At 42.1% G+C, this 20,025-nt stretch overlaps 1 protein-coding gene across 2 annotated transcripts in view; it reads right to left on the bottom strand.

Annotated features, from left to right (window-relative positions):
• Positions 1 to 20,025, bottom strand: part of ATP9B (ATPase phospholipid transporting 9B (putative)) — a 578,806-nt gene that overhangs the window by 218,478 nt on the left and 340,303 nt on the right. For both annotated transcript variants that reach the window (XM_082258664.1, XM_082258663.1), the window contains exon 10: positions 9,414 to 9,489. In XM_082258664.1, coding sequence (XP_082114790.1) covers positions 9,414 to 9,489 — 76 coding nt within the window. The remainder of the gene's footprint in view (positions 1 to 9,413; positions 9,490 to 20,025) is intronic.

Genomic DNA, 20,025 nt, shown 5'->3' on the forward strand with positions numbered 1-20,025 from the left:
TATTCAGACCTTGTCCCAGAATCTTTGCTCATTCTGTAAGCATCTGAAACACAAGGGCCGTGGCCAACAAAGGCCACAGCACCGACCCGGCAATGGTAGTGAATAGTGGGAGTGACCAATTCAGCCTTGCCTAGCCTCCCTAAAGGAGGTAGACTTTGCCACCAGTATCACGGTTGCTTTGTTCAACCTAGAGATTAGAGGATCCAACACGGGGGAGAAGCCCACTTCTTCAGAAAGGCGTTCACAAAGTGATAATGTATCGCAAAGCGCTTTGGAACTATAAAGGACTGCTTTGGATGTTCACAATTCTTGTAGATAAATTTATCAAAATACAATGGCAAGAAAAAGTATGTGAATTCCTCGGAATTAGCTGGTTTTCTGCAGTAATTTGCCATTAAATGTGATCTAATCCTCATCTAAGTCACAACAACAGACAAACATGATGTGCTTAAGCTGATAACTCAAAAACAATTCTAATTTCGTCTGACTTTCTTAAACTCACCCATTAAACCTCCACAGTGCTAGAGGAAAAAATATGTGAACCAATAGACTAATTTCTTTAACAAAAGCTAATTGGAGTCAGTAGCTTGCACACCTGGAGTCCAATTAATGAAATTAGTTTGGAGGTGTGGTTTACAGCCACGATTGATAAACAACAGTCAGACATTTTAAGATTGCTGTTCTTAAGAAGCATCAGCTGATATGAACCATGCCTCGCAAAAAGGGACGCTCTGAAAACTTATGATAAAGAATAGTTGATCTGCATAAGTCTGGAAAGGGATACAAAGCATTCTCAATGTGTTTATGCATCCATCAGTTGACAGACAATTTATCTATAAATGAAAATGGTTTAGTACAGTGGCTACTCTTCCTTGAAATGGGTGCCCAGCCAAGATGACTACCAAGGCACTACACAAAATCCCCAGTGAAGTAAAGAACCCACGAGTAACAGCTAAAAGCTTAAAGACATCACTGGAATTGGCTAACATCCCTGTTCAGGAGTCCACCATATGTTAATCTTTGAACAGATATGGTGTCCATGGCAGAACATCATGGAGGAAGCCAATGTTCTCCCAAAAAAACATTGCTGAGCGCCTGAATTTTGCCAAAGAGCACCTTGGCAAATCACAATTTTACTGAAAAAATGGATTTTGTAAAATCTTACCGTAAAATCCTTTTCTCTTAGCTCATTGACAGACGTAGTCCTCGGTGATACACCACCTTCGGGTTATGTTGCCTCCACAGGAGCAGGACTAGACAGGAAATTAAAAAGCTCTGGCCACACCCCAGGGGCAGTCCCAGAGGGTATATCCTCTCTCTCTCTGCCTCAGCAAATCAGTTATGTGAAAAAGCAGTCTTTAGAGATTTTAACCCAACTCAAAAAAACAGAGGGGCGGGGACTACGTCTGTCAATGAGCTAAGAGAAAAGGATTTTACGGTAAGATTTTACAAAAATCCATTTTTCTCTAGCGCTCATTGACAGACGTAGTCCTCGGTGATACACCACCTTCGGGACGTCCCAGAGCAGTATCACAACTGAGGGGTGGGAAAATGGAAATCAAATCCCAATCTAGAAGGCCCAACCGGTGCCAACTAGAAGTTTACAATGCTCATCTTTAATGATGAGACTCAACAAAAAAAGAGAAAACAAATTTTTTTTTTTTTTTTTTTCAAACAGAAAAAAACCCTCAAGGTAGACCACCGGTCTCCTCAAATTGCGGCCTGCAAAACCTTGCGGCCAAATGAGGCATCCGCCGATGCCGTCACATCAATTTTATAGAATTTTGTAAAGGTATGTACTGACGACCAGGTGGCCGCCTTACATACCTGGACCACTGACGCCTGATGGCGAAAGGCCCAGGAAGTACTGAGCGCTCGAGTGGAGTGCGCCCTAACAGGGAACGGAGGACTCTGACCCTTAATAGAATAAGCCTGTACCACCGTTTGTCTAATCCATTTGGCAATGGTCGCGGCAGATGCAGGCAAACCCTTTCTGGGGCCATCCGTGATCACAAAAAGTGAATCCGTCTCACGGAATGATTCCGTAGCTTTCAGGTATACCCTGATTGCCCGAACCACATCTAAGGAATGCAACGCATGTTCCCGATGATGCTTGGGCTGAGGACACAAGGAAGGTAGTACAATATCTTCATTCAGATGAAAATCTGAAACCACCTTAGGAAGAAAAGATGGCTTAGGATGAAGTACTACCTTATCCCTATGAATCACTAGGTATGGGGACTGGCATGATAATGCAGCCAGTTCTGACACCCTGCGAGCAGAAGTAATAGCCACCAAGAAGGCCACCTTCTGGGATAAAGCAAGGGAATCTCCCTGATGTTTTCAAAGGGAGGTTTCTGTAGAACCGACAAAACCAAATTAAGATCCCAAGGCGGTAAGGGCGCGCGGACTGGAGGAGCCAGGTGCCGCACCCCCTGGATGAAATTCCGCACCAAGGATTTGGTAGCTAAAGGCTTCTGAAAGAAGATTGCTAATGCTGAAACTTGACCCTTGATGGTGCTCAAGGCTAGCTTCTGCTCAACCCCCTGTTGCAAAAAGGCCAATATTCGAGACACCGAATAGGTACGTGGAGGAAATCCTAAAGATTCGCACCACGCAATATAAGTTTTCCATGTGTGATAATAGACTTTGCTGGAAGTCGCTTTCCTTGCTTTAATAAGGGTAGGAATGACTGAAGCTGACAAACCTCTGTCCTTCAGTACTTGGGTCTCAATGGCCAGGCCATTAAACCCAGCGACTGTAAAGCATGATGGTAAATTGGTCCTTGAGACCACAGACACTCCCTGAGACGAAGTTCCCACGGAACGTCTACGACTAACATGTCCAAGTCGGCCAGGCCGGCTTGAGGAGGCCAGTCTAGAATTTCTAGGACCACTGGCGCTGATTGGATCTGAACCAGGCGTCCCTAGAGGTATCTGGCCCCGACCATCCGAGAAAGTCTGGTCGTTTTCTGTTCCCACACATTTATCAGATACCTGATAGTTATCAGGAAAGGTGATCTTTTCTGGTTGAACCTCAGGGACCGAAGTCACCCGACTAGAGGCTACTTGACCTATCTGGTCAACCAGATCCGATTCCTGTGAGGTATCGGGACTAATCTTAGGAAAAGGTAAAGGAAAAGATCTATTCAGGGAACGGTAATTACCGCTTCCTGTAGTACTTAAATGTTGGAAGGGAAGAATCGCACCGGTAGTAGTGGTTGATGCTCGCTGAATACCGGTGAAAACGTCCCCCCACCCTGAAACCGGGTGGGGGCGCACCTTCAGGCTGTGTACTCCTTTGCTTCGGGTTTGGCTGGGTTGGTCCTTTGCTTGTCCGAACCAGCCCTTCTTGAACCCTCCTGGAGGAGTCTTGCCTTTCCCGCTAGTACCAGCCGGGCGCCCTCTATGGGCGGTAAAGAAAGGTCCTCGCTTGTTGCGAGGTCCCTTAGCTTTAGCAGCCTGTGGCAAAAAAGTGCTCTTGCCCCCAGTGGCATCCTTAATGATTTCATCTAGGTTGGCCCCAAATAGACGATTCCCCTGAAAGGGGAGATTTGTCAAGGTCTTCTTGGAACCTAGGTCAGCTGACCAGCATTTTAACCATAGCACACGTCTGAGGATCACCGCTGTCTTAGATGCCTACCCTGATAAGGGAGTAGTGTCCAAGGCTGCGTCACAGATAAACTGTAGCCCTTGTATAATCTGTTCCATCAAATCAGATGTCTCCTGGGGAATATCTTTTCCCCTAAGATCTTGGCGTACCATTTTCGCCCATTCCGTAAGTGTCTGGGAAACTAGACCAATAACAATTACTGGTCTAAAAGCTGACCCTATCAGAGAGAAGATGGTGCGGGACTCTGCTTTCATCTTTCGATCCACCGGATCCTTAAAGGACGAAGTGTCCTCCACTGGAATAACCGTGGCTTTATTTAGCCTGGAAATAGGCGGATCCACGACTGGTGGTACCGTCCATTTCTTAATGATGGATTCCTCAAACGGATAGCGTCTAGCAATACGCTTGGAAATAGTAAAGGTACGTTTAGAATGCTCCCATTCTCCTTTAATCTGATTACCGAAACATTTAGGTACAGGAAAAGCCTTCATCGTCTTGATGGGCTTATTAGTACCAAAAGGAATCTCTGTTTCAGTTGCCTCTGCCGGTAAAGCCTCAAGTTTTAAGGTTTTCTGCACTGCCACAACTAGTGCGTCCACCAATGCTTCTTCCTGAATAATAGCAGGAGAAGAAGCGTCCTCCTCACTGTCTGAGGGGGCTTTACCTGGGATAACAGCCCTTGCAGAGGAACCTGCAACTGCCGTGACCACCTCTGAATCTGAGTCAGAGGTGACAGATGGTATAGGGGTAGGCGGGGGTCGCTTCCTTGACCCCCGTCCCTGACAGGCCGCCTCCACCTGAGCCACCATAGACTCCAAAATTGCTGTAAATGACTCTATACTCTGTGCACCGGCAGGTCCCGTGGCCCCCTCGAGGGAAACAGGTGGGGGAATATGTGTGGCAGGGTCCATGATAACTCCAGTTACTTCCTCAAAAATAAAACTTTTCTTTTTTTTTTTTTTTTTTTTTTTGACCCCCAGCGCCACAAAAAGCCCCTTAGTGTTACCTGCTAGGGATCCCTATCGATCGAGAGAGAGAGAGATAGACCCCCAGGCTCACCACTTGATGCTCAGAGTTTAACTGCAACAGGTTACAGCGCTGTCTTAACAAACAGGAAGTCTTTTGGCTGGCTGCCCAGGAAGAAAGGAGGCGGCTCCGCCCCTCTGTACGCCTTCCGGCGCCTCCCCCAAGCTCCACGAGGTGTTTGGATCACCTCAAACATGGCCGCCCCCATGCTGGAGACACGAGGCTACGCCAAAATGGCGGCTCGTGCGATCCAGCAAAAAAAATGGCGGCGGCCCGTACTGAATAGCGGTGTGCTGCAGGGCACACAACACTCTCACTGCATGGGGATATGGCGTGGTTGGCGGTACCGGCCCTGGCGGACCGCATGGCCGTTCGGGAGGCCTGCTGATAGCTGGAGATCTGATTAGGAAGGCAGTCTACATGTCCGTGGCTTCTGACTGGTAGGTAGCTTATTCTTAACCCATAAGATTCCCAGAATGCCACAGATTACATCTTTAAAACATGTATACAATTAGATTGTTAGCTCCCAAACCAAGCCTCCTGGCTTTTTGCACACATAAAATCACACTCAAAGTAGGAGGATCTGTGTCATGTTGTAGGATAGAAAGGGACTCTATCTTACCATACAGAGAGGGGCCCGCGTTCACCACAAAACCCGTCAGGGGGAAAGGGGGAACATACTACTCACCATACCGGAACCAGGCGGGCACCAACTCCTGACAGTACCCCTCTCCACCGGGGCGGGAGGGCTGTCGACCGATACGGACGCCGTGACTCATGGTCTTTGGCGTTTCAGCGAGACGTTTAACTCGCGTGGACAGTCCTTTAATGGGACTTTGTCGCGGCCGACCCAGCGCGGAGCTATGGCCTGCACGCGCTCGTAGGCTGAACTGGGGTGACCACCGGATCTCAACATCCAGCCCGTCGCCCAGTTCAGCTTTTTTGCTTGAAGATCTCACAGGAACACTGGAGAAAAAAAGCTGTCTAAAAAAAAATTCTTTAAGAAAAAATTCTTGCCAGGACCTAAGATCCCAGCAAGGTGTCTAGGTCCTTACTCCTAACTAGACAGAAAATAACTGATTTGCTGAGGCAGAGAGAGAGAGGATATACCCTCTGGGACTGCCCCTGGGGTGTGGCCAGAGCTTTTTAATTTCCTGTCTAGTCCTGCTCCTGTGGAGGCAACATAACCCGAAGGTGGTGTATCACCGAGGACTACGTCTGTCAATGAGCGCTAGAGAAAAATGTTTTGTAAACTGATAAAACAAAATTTTAATTGTTTGGGAAGAATACTTAGCACTATGTATGGTACAAAAAGAGCACAGCTTACCAGCATCAAATCATTATCCCAACCATGAAGTATGGTGGAAGGAACATCCTGGTTTGGGCTTGCTTTGCAGCCTTTGGACCACTTGCAACAATTGGGGGGAAAATGAATTCCCAAGTTTACCAAAATATCCTACAGAATATTGTCAGGGTGGCTGCCCACCAGTTGAAGCTTAGCAGAAGTTGGATGATGCAGCAGGACAATGACCATTAAAGTAAATCCAACATAGACTGGCTTCAGAAAAAGAAAACAAGCCTTTTGGAGTGGCACAGTCAGAAACCAGACCTTAACCCCATAGAGGTACTGTGGAATGACTTCAAGAGAACTGTTCACACCAGACACAGATAAATGTGTCTGAGCTGAAGCAGTTTTGTAAAGAGGAATGTTCAAAAATTCCTCCAAAATATTGTACAGGTCTGATCCAGAACTACTAAAAGTGTCTGCTTGAAGTCATTGCTGACACAGGAGGTTCGAGCAGCTATTAACCCCAAGGGTTCACTTACATTTCCCTCCAGCACTGTTTAATAAAGACATGAGGAATTAGAATTATTTGTGTGTTATCACCCCTGGGTTGCTACAGCAGAGAGGGAGAAGCACTCCAGGAAGGACTCACCAACTCTACCAGACCGCCAAATGGAGCACTGTGGACGCCACCTGTGAGATAAGCCTCATAGAGAAGTATGTCAACCGCATTCCAAGACTTCGCCCATCACTTAGGGGTAAGCTTAAAAGGAAAAGCAAAGTAGTTGTTGCTACGCAACTACAAGAAAATAGCTGCCATGCATGTTCTACCTAACACCCATGCAAGTCAATGGGAATGATTCACCCCAAAATGGCAGCACAGCTACCCCACCCTGGTCTCCGAAAAAATGGCCACCAGCTGCCCTAACCACATGGCGGCTGCAATGCGGCCTCCCAGACCCCCATAAGAAGCAAATACTGGACCAGATTCCCGCAAGGGACCAAAAGCATGACCCCCACCCAGGGAAGCCCAAGCCGTCCAGCATTAACCATTTAACTAGTACAGTTTTCGTCCTAAAAAAATCGTAAGAGCAAGACTACGCATGCGGAAACAAAGAATTCATACAAAACAATTCAATACGTTACATCACTTCTGAAGTTGAATTCTCTCGTACAAGAATTTTCGTATGAAAGTAACCTCTTCACTTTCCATATTAGACTAGCATGCAACAAAAAACGGATGAAAATTTGTCAGCTAATCTGATTGTGTGTACGAGGTTTTTTAAGTTTGCGGTCTTAAAGAGATACAGCCTCTGATAGAATCAAAAACATCCAATTCTGACTGTGAAAGATACCTATTTCCCCTGCCATGTGCTGTGGCACAAGACACAGTAGTTATGTAGGCGATAGTGTGAAGAACCATTGTACAGCAAAGTTAGCAAGAATCAGACACAAACTGATTGAGACATGGAAGATTCAGCTGCCAAAAAACTTGAAGACAGTGATTTTCCACCAGAAAAATAAGCTTTAAGGATCTTCTTTTGCAGGGTTTTCCTTTTTTTAGTGAGTCACTTTAAATTTCTATTTCATGTAAAAAAAATGCACACTTCTGTAACATTTACGTGAAATAAAGATGTTGATCAGAAATTATTAAGAGACAAAATGATGAGATAGGTTAATTAATTGATCTGCATAGTAAACTTGTAGTGAGGATCAGCAAGACACATTGTGCAATACTACAAAAATATATAAATACTAACTTTACACAGAAACAAGGTATATATACACTGATCAGCCACAACTTGACCACGCACCTAATATTGAGTAGGTCCCCCTTTTGCCACCAAAACAGTCCCTTCTGTCACCAAAACCGCTCTAACCAGTCAAGGCATGGACGCAACTAGAATGATAAAGGTATACTGTTGTATATGGCACCAAGCCATCAGTAGCAGATTCTTTAACCACTTAAGGACCAGGCCTATTTCTGACACTTGTTGTTTACAAGTTAAAATCAGTATGTTTTGCTAGAAAATTACTTAGAACCCCCAAACATATATATATATATATGTATATATATATATATGTATTTATTTATTTATTTTTTAACAGAGACCCTAAAGAATAAAATGGAGATTGTTGCAATACTTTATGTCACACGATATTTGCGCAGCGGTCTTACAAATGCAATTTATTTGGAAAAAAAACATTTTTTAAATTAAAAAATAAGAAAACGGTAAAGTTAGCCCAATTTTTTTTATAGAACATGAAAGATAATGTTATGCTGAGTAAATAGATACCCAACATGCCATGCTTCAAAATTGCGCACGCTCCTGGAATGGCGACAAACATTGGAACTTCTCTATATTTGAGATTGGAAAAATTTCTATAGGCGACGATTTAAAAGTTAAAAGTGCCTTTCCTTCTGAACCCCATGCCTTGAAAGGCGGCTGCCGTGCGTATGTGTGGAAGTGATGTCATCACGGCTCCAGCTAATCACAGCGCCAGTGCCCGCGAACCCGGAAGAAACTCTGAGGAAAATGTCAGCGGTGACAGCGATGTGCAAGTGACGCTGCAGGGGCTTCGTTCTAAGGTAAGCATTACATAATGAGCTAGTATGGGATGCACACTAGCTCATTATGCCTTTGTCTTACAGGGTTTTTTTTTTTTTTTTTTTAAGAGTTCACAACCTCTTTAGGTCCTGCACGTTGAAATGTGAGGCCTACATAAAATGGACTTGGATTTTTCAGCACACCCCACAGATGCTCGATTAGATTGAGATAGGGAGAATTTGCAGGCCAAGTCAACACCTTAAACTCATTGCTGAGTTCCTCAAACCATTCTTGAACCATTTTTGAACTGTGGCAGGGTACATTATCTTGTTAAGAGGCCACCGTTTCCATGCAAGGGTGTACTTGGTCAGCAACAATGTTTAGGTAGGTAGTACATGTTAAAGTAGCATCCACATGAATGGTAGGATTCAAAGTTTCCCAGGAGAACATTGCCCAAGCATCACAATGCCTCCAAAGGTATTCTTCCCATAATGCATTGTAGTGCCCACCAGGTAAGTGATGCACACACACCCAGCCATCCACATGATCTAAAAGAAAACATGATACATCACCTTCTTACATTGCTCCATGGCCCAACTTTGATGCTCATGTGCCCACTGGAGGCACTTTTGGATGTGGATATGGGTCAGCTTGGTCACCACGATCGGTCTGCGGCTACACAGCCCCATACACAACAAACTGCAATTCCCATTTTTTGTGCTTTCAACACAAACTTCAGGGACAACATATTTACTTGCTGCCTTATTTATCCCATCGACTTTCAGATGTCATTGTAAGGTGATAATCAATGTTATTCACTTAACCTGTCAGTGGTCAAAAGGTTATAGCTGACCGGTGTATACAATTATTTACACCAAGATCATCTTTCACATTTATAAATAAAAATCCCTAAAGATAATATAGTTTACTTCTAAACTTACCAGATGCAACAACTGTGCTTGCCCATAGTGTATTTTCAATGCCAAGGCTTTCATGCATAGATGGATCAGTATCTTCCTGTAAGACACAGCGATACAACAGATTAGAAACACAGGTAAATTAATTCCTTGCAGCAAAACTATAATGGTTTTAAGTTAACATTATTTTCATTTATATATATTGTTTTATTTTTTTCTACAAACTGTACTAAAAAGAGTAGGTTCTTTTAGTAAAAAGCTTAAAGAGGTTGTAAACCTCCAAAAAAAGAAAAAAAAATTAAATAAAAACCTAAAAGACAAAGGCATAATGAGCTAGTATGCATTGCATACAAGCTCATTATGAAATACTTACCTTATAACCAAGTGCCCGCAGTGCCGCCTGCTCACCGCTGACAAGGCTGACATTCTCATCTGTCTTCCTTCTGGGTTTGCGTCCTCTGGTCATCTAAATGGCCGGAGCCACAAAGACGTCACTCCCGTGCATATACGCGGGAGCCGCCGTTCACAGCACAGGGCTCTGAAGGAACGGCAAAGGCAGCGGTTTCTTCAAAGCGCATGGCCAGTGATGTTGCATGTTATGCAAAATAAATATCTCCTAAACGGTGCATGTTTAGGAGATATTTACATTACCTATAGGTAAGCCTTATCATTGGCTTACCTATATGTACAAGTTACAGAGGAAGCTTTACTTCCTCTTTAATATCAGCTAAATATGTAAAAAGTATGTGATATTTCATATTTGCCCAACGGAAAAAAAAAAAAAAAAAAAAGGTATAGAAATTATTTTTTCCTGGCTATCAATTAAATTTACGAAAAAACATGATTATGCACAATGTTATCATCACAACTGTTGAAAAGGTTTTAAGGAACTGGGAATGACACTAAATAACTTAAAATAAAATCTTATTGATATCCCTTACAGCAGAATTTCCCGACACCCTTGTCCAAGCATATACCGTAGAAGAAAGTAATAAGACCATTTATAGTAAAATATTGTAAATCATCCCCGGATAAAACAGGCACTATATTCTTAAATTTTCTTGGGAAAGAGGGGAGCATTTTACTTTTTAAATTCAGCCCAAATGATTTCACAAATCTTAGGATTTAGCATGAGCCCTTCACAGAGTCTGGCGATTTTGAACATTGGCATACAGGCTATAACTCCGTCCCTCAGACTTGTAGTGACACATGTTCTCCTGGCCACTAGACTGCACATAGCGAGATTGTGGAGGTCACCATCTGTACCCTCAGTGGATGACATAATAAAATTAGTCCAACTACACCGCAGCTATGAGGTTAGATTCGCATACACACAAGGCAGATTTGAAACTATTAATGATCTCTGGCTTCCGTGGTCAATATGGTATTCAAAGAGTAATCAGACCTGTAATGTTGCTCTATTTCTTTTTCTGACAAATAGAATTTGATATTTGAATACAGTTGCACCTAGGATATTAATAACATATTTATTGAATTAAAATTTTAAAGCCTAACTCTGGACTGAATTTATGTTTCAATAGTTTTTATTGGTTTTGCAAAGCCCAATCAATATTCAAATCAAGTAGAGAGTATTTTTGTAAAGTAAAAGTATACAAACAAGTTTAGATGAAAAACAAACAGTGATGTACCATCTACATAAGAAATAACATATTTCAGATATCTGGTCTGATTATCGAGGAAACAAGCAGCGGTTCTGTACATAGCACACAAATCAGGAATATGCTCCTATTTGGGAAACTGCACGATAGCTGGAATTTTGTTGGCTGATCTGTCCAGCAGTAGTTTTAATTTTTTTAAGCTATTGCTACATTTTTAAAAATGTATACCTGAAAATGTATACCTGAAAATTGAAGATGCAAACATATATTTAATTACGGTTTATCATATCATTAATATTCCATCATAATATATTTACTGTGTGTATTCTTAGTTCTGTAACCAAATACAAGTTTCGATTTTTACATCATTATATATCAACGTAACAAGGTGATTTAAACAATACTATTTAATATATAAATATTCATCTAAAATTAAACTGGCACTGCAAGTGTTGTAAAGAAGATGTTATCCGTTTTTTTTGTGCATACATTCTGTCATAAGGTTCAATAGCCATTTTGGCAATAGTGAAGGCTGACGATTTGCACACCTAAAGGTGATACTTGTATATATGTGTGTATGTATGTATGTATGTATGTATATATATATAAATATATATATATAAATATATATACAGTGCCTTGCGAAAGTATTCGGCCCCCTTGAACTTTGCAACCTTTTGCCACATTTCAGGCTTCAAACATAAAGAAATAAAACTGTAATTTTTTGTAAAGAATCAACAACAAGTGGGACACAATCATGAAGTGGAACGAAATTTATTGGATATTTCAAACTTTTTTAACAAATAAAATACTGAAAAATTGGGCGTGCAAAATTATTCAGCCCCCTTAAGTTAATACCCACTTGTTGATTCTTCACAAAAAATTAAAATTACAGTTTTATATCTTTATGTTTGAATATATATATATATATATATATATATATATATATATATATATATATATAGTATTTTCAACAATGAAATGCTTATTGTGTATGGCCCCTACTATTTACTATACAGTTTATATGACCATGTACTATAACCAACTCACTTTTGTTTGGGGTTATGTAAGACAAGCATACCATTTGATTGTTTACTTTATGAACTAGAACGATGTTACCGCTTCATTTTTGCATGTCATTTTATTATAAACCTAAACAAATAATGGAATAAAAAAAAAAAACAAGTTGTACCTGCGTCAATGTCTTCAATAATCGTAATTAGTTGCTGCTATTTTAGCTACATGGGATTAAACAAGAGCAATCATAATAAATTGGTGGTGAAAGGATGCCAACTGCTTTTTGTGTGTGCAGCATAAACAATGCCCTTTTTAAAATGTATTTCTGTATACATCTATATTTTTCCAATATGTTTAGGCATTTATGTTCATCCTGCTAATGTATTTGTTGCAATTTGTGGTAGGGGGATAGGGATAAAAACCGGCGGCTGAGTGGCGTTTTTGATGTCCCCTACCCAACGCTGCCGTACAGGGGTATACACATGCCGCAGCCATGATGCTTTGCAAAGCCACCCATCAAATGTGAACCACTCAAGTGAATGGCCCTGTGTGCATCCATTTGCAATGTACGCAGATGCGGTGTGGTTTTTTTAGGTTTTAAAATAGGTGGTGAGAAGGTAACATAACATCACCTCGCCAGCTGTCAAACGCCATTCATTGATCATTATTCAAATTAAATTGCTGCAGAAGTGAGTACCTTTAAGGAATAAATTGGTGCAAGCTGCAAAGTGATAAGAAGCATGTATAAACCACTTACTTTTTGCTGACCCTTCTGTAGCCGATAAAGAGTCCCAAATTTCATAATATATGCGAGTAACTTCCAACTGTGCTCTCTCCTTCTTCACGTGATCCTTGTATATAGGATCTCTGATGTCATATATTGCTGGACGTTCTCTGACAAGCCGGATGATTTCTTCATTATCATGAAGCTGTCGCTTGTTCTTTCTAGGCCTAAGTATGCTTCCTGCTGTCTCCCACACTACTCTACAATGAGCTATGGGAAGTGATGTGTTTGGGAGGCGCAGAGATCATGTGCTTTGGGCGGAAAAGTAGAAAAAAATATATATACTGTACTTCCTTGCAACAATGTCGCGGTGACATAAATGTACATGCAATTTTGTTTCGACTTACATTACTTTCTATGGGGATCAAGTCGGACCGAAGTCGGCAAAAGGTAAGGCAAAAACCTTTTCTGGCTTCACTGCATCTTGAGTCACAACAATTCGAGCGGTCCTAAATTAAATGAATGGATTTTGACTTCTCATGAGACTTCACATATGTCAAGTCGCACAGGTTGCGCTAGTGGAAACGGAGCCTTAAAGAATTAGGCTCAGGAGTCTTATGCTTAATGGTCCCAAGGTACCCTGGAATATGAAGAATGTCCATGGTGTAAATAAGGGTCCAATACAATAGCACTACAGAATGTGGTGATGTTTGTCAGCAATGCAAGAACTACATTGATATGTAAATAGATAGGGAATATAACCCATCATGATGCATTTCCTATTAATGTTAAAAAAAACTTTCATGAGAGATATAGTGGCAGGTCACCAGGCAGAAATCTAGCTACTGCAGTATTTAGGACAGATAGGACAAGCAGCTCTGTGCAGGTTTTTGGAAAGTCCTTGTAATTCTTCCTAAAAGTGAAGGAGATGACCACCACTTACAAGGAGCTTCAAGAAGGTGTCGAGAAACTGCCGGCTTTTTGTGAAGCAGCAAGTAGGGGTGAGGAAAAAAAAACAACAACAGAGAGAGGACAGCAATAGTGCCCTTTATGTGGGTGGGGTGAACCTTCATTGTGAAGACAACTTCTGACGAGGAATGGTAGGCTTAGAGGTAAATGGATAAGTTCACCTTTCCTAATAAGTTACATGTTACACCTATATTCAGGGTGTAGCATGTAACATGCTACTGATGCAGCAACCCTGCCCCTTTTCCCCCCAACCCAGCTGTGCCATTTATTCACACAGTTTTGTGAATGGGAAAACTACAAATACCGTCAGCCATTGTAGTTCTCAATGAACTACCAGGTTATTGATGGCAAACCTTGGCACCCCAGATGTTTTGGAACTACATTTCCCATGATTTTCATGCACTTTGTAGTGTAGTTGAGCATCATGGGAAATGTAGTTTCAAAACATCTGGGGTGCCAAGGTTCGCCATCACTGCTCTAGGTAGTTCATTGATGCTTCCTGTCATTCAGTAACTATCTCCCCGTATGAAGCACGTTTAGACAGATACACCAGATACACTGCCAGTCTGCAGGAGCCTGAAATGGCTTTATAGGTTCCTGATAAAAATAAATAAATAAATGCACATTTTTCACTTGCAAAAACAAAGGTAAACCTATCCTTTAAAAGCCTGCCATGAAAGGATGATACCTGGAGGGGGTGAGCAGATCATACATGTAAGAAAGAGGAAGACAAATCAATAGGGAGTGTGAATGTGGATAGTATGGTAGGAATGTCCTCCCCTCCATAATCACCTCAATGTATTCCTCCACAAAAGGCACCTCACCCCCAAGTCAACCGAACAATCATTAAACCATAAAAGTCTGTGCACAGAAAGTAAGGGCATGCTGGAGATTGGAAGAATTATATTCTCCATGGCATTTACACAGAATAGAAGGGCTGGGGGCAAGAACTGAAATCTAGCAAAAATAATAGGATTCTCTAAAACAGGAGAAACTTCACAATTAAATTCTCCAGTCCAGTTCACACAAGTCTGGACAACTGACAGAGTGGCAAAACTTGGCTGCAGGGCTGGACCTGCCAGAGCAAAAGAGGAATATGGACCTGTCTGTAAATTCCAAATCTTAGAGTACAGAACAGGACACAGGCTGAGTATTCATAGACTCTGAGTTATAGACTGATACCTTCAGGTGGTTGGATACTGGCAAAGCTATAAAAGAAATGCCTCCTGGATGCTTTCCCTATAACCCTTCCCCACTTCATAAGGCCTCAGTTGTTGTAGCATGCAATGCAGAGTAACCCATGAATAAAAGAGAGGGTGACCTTGGTCCTGTACTGTATTTCAGGATATGGAATATAAAGTCAAAATTCCTCTTATCTTAATCATATAGATTCAATTCATAGACTGCAATCAATGTATGAGAAAGGTGGGCAACAACAGGGCAAACAGAACTGTGCCAACAGGCTCAACAGCAACAAGGGTCAACAGACCCAAATTCAGAGTGCAGTTGAAAGCTGCATCTGCATAACAATTTGGTAAATCCTTGAAAAAGTATGAATAGAGGACCAGGTACAGGTCTTAAAAAGCTGGGACTCAGAAGATTGGTATCAGAATGCCCAGGAAACACCCAACAACCTGGTGAAGTGAGCATGTAAAAGTGCAGGAGGAGATTTGTCCTTTAACCACTTGAGCTCTGGAAAATTTTACCCCCTTCATGACCAGGCCATTTTTGCTATACAGCACTGTGCTACTTTGACTAATAATTGCACGGTCATTCAACACTGTACCCAAACAAAATGTATATCATTTTTTTCACACAAATAGAGCTTTCTTTTGGTGGTGTTTCATAACCACTGGATTTAATTTTTTATTTTTTGCAATATAAACAATACAAATAGTGAAAATTGTGAAAAAAAACAATATTTTTTACTTTCTGCTATAAAATGTCCATAAAAAAAAAAAAAAAATCAAATTTCTTCATGAATTTTGACCAAAATGTATTCTGCTACATGTTTTTGATTTAAAAAAAATCCCAATAAGTGTATATTGATTGATTTGTATGAAAGTTATAGTGCCTACAAATTATACATACTGGAATTATTATTTTTTTATACTACAAATGGCGGTGATCAGGGACATATAATGGGACTGCGATAGTGCGGCGGGCAATCTGACACTGACGTTGGGGGGAACTAACATCCACTGACATCACCAGTGACATAAATACAGTGATCAGTGATGATGCTATACCTTGTCACTGTACTAATGGCACTGGCTAGGAAGGAGTAAACATCTAGGGGCGATCAAGGAGTTTAATGTGTGCCTAACTATGTGTAATGTGTGTTGCTTTTACTAGCATATCTCTCACTTTCTCATCCCTGCAAAGCAGGGATGAGAAACTGGCAGATCGCTCCCTCTGTATAATCCAGAGCTCAACACAGAGCTCAAGGCTATGATTGCACATAGCCGATGAGCAGGTCCTGGGTGTGAATGATTGGCCGGGACTTGACAGGCTTCTTCTGTGTACAATCACAGCGGGTGCTGGCCGGGGGGCTTAAACCCAGAACTAGGCAGTGCAGTACCAGTAAGTCCCTTTGCCTACAGCGGCCACCAAGTGGTAAAGTGTAAGCTCTAGCTAGGAGTTGTCTAATCCCCCGAGTGATGGCTGACTTGGAAGCAGGATATTCCTAGTAAGGTGTCGAGGGAAGGACGATCTGTCTTCCTGACCGAAGATGTTGCTTTGTAGGTAGACTCATGATTTTTACTACATCAAGTCAACAAAGAGTAATTTTCTTTGGGTGCTTAGGAACAGTGCACAAAGTTAGAAGGACCATGTCTTCATTGAGGGGGGAGACTGATACCACCTTAGAAAGAAAAGATGGTCTTGGTTGTAAGACTACGTTGTCATTGTGAAGAATGAAAAATGGCTCCTTCCAAGAGCGAGCCCCCAGCTCAGAAACACTTTTGACAGAGGCGATAACAACCAAAAAGGCGACTTTTCAGAAGAGGTCATCTAAGAGGATACCCCTGGTGGGTTCAAAGGGTGGTTTCTTCAGAGCAGATAGAACTAAGCTGAGGTCTTAAGGAAGCCGAGGGTGCTGTAAGGAAGGCCTGAACTGAGATACACCTTGAATAAAGGTTTTTTTTACAAGAGAGCTCAAAGCCAGAAGTTTTTAAAAAAGAATGGACAAGACATACTGTAAACCTGTCCTTTCAGAGCCCTTAAAGTGATTGTAAAGTCAGAAGGTTTTTTTTATCTTAATGCATATGCATTAAGATAAAAAGCCTTCTGTGCGTAGCAGCCCCCCCAAATACTTACCTGAGCCCGATCTTGCTCCAGCGATGTGCACGAGTGCCTCGATCGTCTGGGACTCTCCCTTCTGATTGGCTGAGACACAGCAGCGGTGCCATTAGCTCCCACTGCTGTGAAAGTCAGTTAGCAAATCAGGAGAAAGAGGGGGCGGGCCGAACCACGGCTTCATGTCTTAATGGACCCATGAAGCTGTGGCTCGGCTGCCCCCCATAGTAAGCTGCTTGCTGTGGGGGCACTTGACTGGAGGGAGGGGCCAGGAGCGCCGGCGAGGGACCCAACAAGAGGTGGATCTGGGCTGCTCTGTGCAAAACCATTACAGAGCAGATAAGTATAACATGTAACAAGAAAGAAAAAAAAAAACACAAGACTTTATTAACTATTTGAGGTCAAGCTCTGGTCATGTCCTGTCCTGACTGTAAGAATAGAAGGGATAAATGGGAATATGCAGATAGGCATCTTGGATGTCTATGGATGCCATTATCCCACTTGTCTCAGAGAGGCGATAACCATATTACATGGGAAATTTTGAAATTTTAAGTAATTTGTTGAGGGATATTAGGTCCAGATAAGGACAAATACCCCCCTCGGACTTTGATACCGTAAACAAGTTTGAATATAATCTTTTGAATCTGTCTTGTGAGGGTACTGGCACAACTACTCCCTGGGTCAAGAGATGTTCGGGGCATTCTGAAAGACTGACATTGGACAGATTTTGGCTGGTTTGAGAGAAAAAAATTGGTGGGATTTAAACTCTATTTTGTACCCTTTTAAATCTAAAGATTGAACCCACAGGTCTGGGACATCTAGGACCCAGACAGAGGCAAATTATAATAGATGTCCCCCTACTCTTCGAAGTGAGGGTTTTCCTAATTTATAAGTTACATTTTTAGTCAACATTTTTTTTATTGGATAGAGGAGTGAAATCTTTTCTAGATTGATTCAATTGTCATACTGTAAATTGCCCATTTTATTTATTCATGAACAGAAAAGGTCTTTCTAGATTTAGCTGGTCTCTTTGTACCCAAAGAGTCATAGTGAGATGGAGGATACTAAAGTGGGACATTTGGCAAAGTCTTTGAGTACAGCAGAAATGAACATAACCACATTCTACGTCCATTGGGTACAAGGCAGCAAACATGCCAGAACAAGGCAAGAAGCCAAAAAAAAATAACCTTACACTATTTAGGTGGTAACAAATCTTCTGCCAAAAAGGTAGCATCCCCTTGCCTTCTACAAACGTAGGCGAGCCATGCAATTCAGGTTCTAATGCATGAAAATAGTCAGAGAGAAGAAGGGCAGAAGACAGTTGATGGTTGCTTGCAACTGCCATTTCCAGAATTGGTAATAGCCTTTGGAATAGACCACACAGTGGAAGAGAACTCTGCTTTAATGAGACAGGCCACATATTGTGCATCTGTGAGGAAGCTTGATTCATGTGGATGGAACTATGTCAGTGTAAGACCTTGTTTCAGGAGAACAACTATCAACCTAAGAGGAACTTTGGGTTTACACAGGGCCTGCAGCAGATATTGTCCTACTTGTCCCAGCAGGGTACTAATGAAATGGATGCACACTAAGGGGGTTCAGCATGTCTGGTATGAAGGCATTGCAATATTTCAGGCGCTGTCTCTCTGAGGTATTGGGCAACAGGTGAGACAGCAAACGATCAGCATGAGACATCGTCAGAAAATGGCACCCGGAGAGCTATAGTTAGGAGCCTTACATGCACTGCGTCACTAGCTAGAGAGAAATTTCCACCTAATTTAAATCTTGGCTGTGTGCTTAGGGTCATTGTCCTTTTGGAAGATGAACCTTCGCCCCAGTCTGAGGTCCAGAGCGCTCTAGAGGAGGTTTTCATCAAGGATGTCTCTGTACATTGCTACATTCATCTAACTCAATCCTGACTAGTCACCCAGTTCCTGCCACTAAAAAACATCCCCACAGCATGATGCTTTCACCACCATGCTTCACTGTAGGGACGGTATTGGTCAGGTGATGAGCGGTGCCTGGTTTCCTCCAGCTATGACGCTTGCCATTCAGGCCAAAGAGTTCAATCATTGTTTCATAAGATTAGAGAATTTTATTTTTCATGGTCAGAGTCCTTCGGATGCCCTTTGGCAAACTCCAGGCGGGTTGATGCATGCCTTTTACTGAGGAATGGCTTGCGTCTGGACACTCTACCATACAGGCCTGACTGATGGAGTGCTGCAGAGATGGTTGTTCTTCTGGAAGGTTCTCCTCTCTCCACAGAGAAACGCTGGAGCTCTGTCAGAGTGACCATCAGGTTCTTAGTCACCTCCCTGACTGTGGCTCTTCTCCCCCGATCAGTTTGGCCAGGCTGCCCGCTCTAGGAAGAGTCCTGGTGGTTCCAAACTTCTTCCATTTACGGATGATGGAGGCCACTGTGCTAATTGGGACTTTCAATGCCGCAGAAATGTTGCTTTACCCTTCCCCAGATCTGTGTCTCAATACAATCCTTTCTCTGAGGTCTACAGACAATTCCTTGGACTTCATGGCTTGGTTTGTGCTCTGACACACACTGTTAACTGTGGGACCTTATATAGACAGGTGTGTGCTTTTCCAAATTATGTCCAATCAACCGAATTTACCACAGGTGGACTCCAATCAAGTTGTAGAAACATCTCAAGGATGATCAGTGGAAACAGGATGCACCTGAGCTCAATTTTTGGTGTCTTGGCAAAGGCTGTGAATAGTCCTGTACATGTGTTTTTTCCTTTTTTTTTTTTTGTAATAAATTAGCAAATATTTTAAACAAACATCTTTCACATTGTCATTATAGGGTATTATTCGTACAATTTTAAGGAAAAAAATTAACCTAATCCATTTGGGAACACAGCCGTAACATAACAAAATGTGGAAAAAGTGAAGCACTGTAAATATTTTCCAGATGCACTGTAGATGGGTATCATTTTTTTTTTTTTTCTAAATCTCAAACCTTTCTTTAAAGCAGAGTATACGCAAACTAAAAATTGGT

This window comes from Pelophylax lessonae, assembly GCF_965119305.1.
Source record: "Pelophylax lessonae genome assembly, chromosome: 5".
In the NCBI taxonomy this organism is placed as follows: Eukaryota; Metazoa; Chordata; class Amphibia; order Anura; family Ranidae; genus Pelophylax; species Pelophylax lessonae.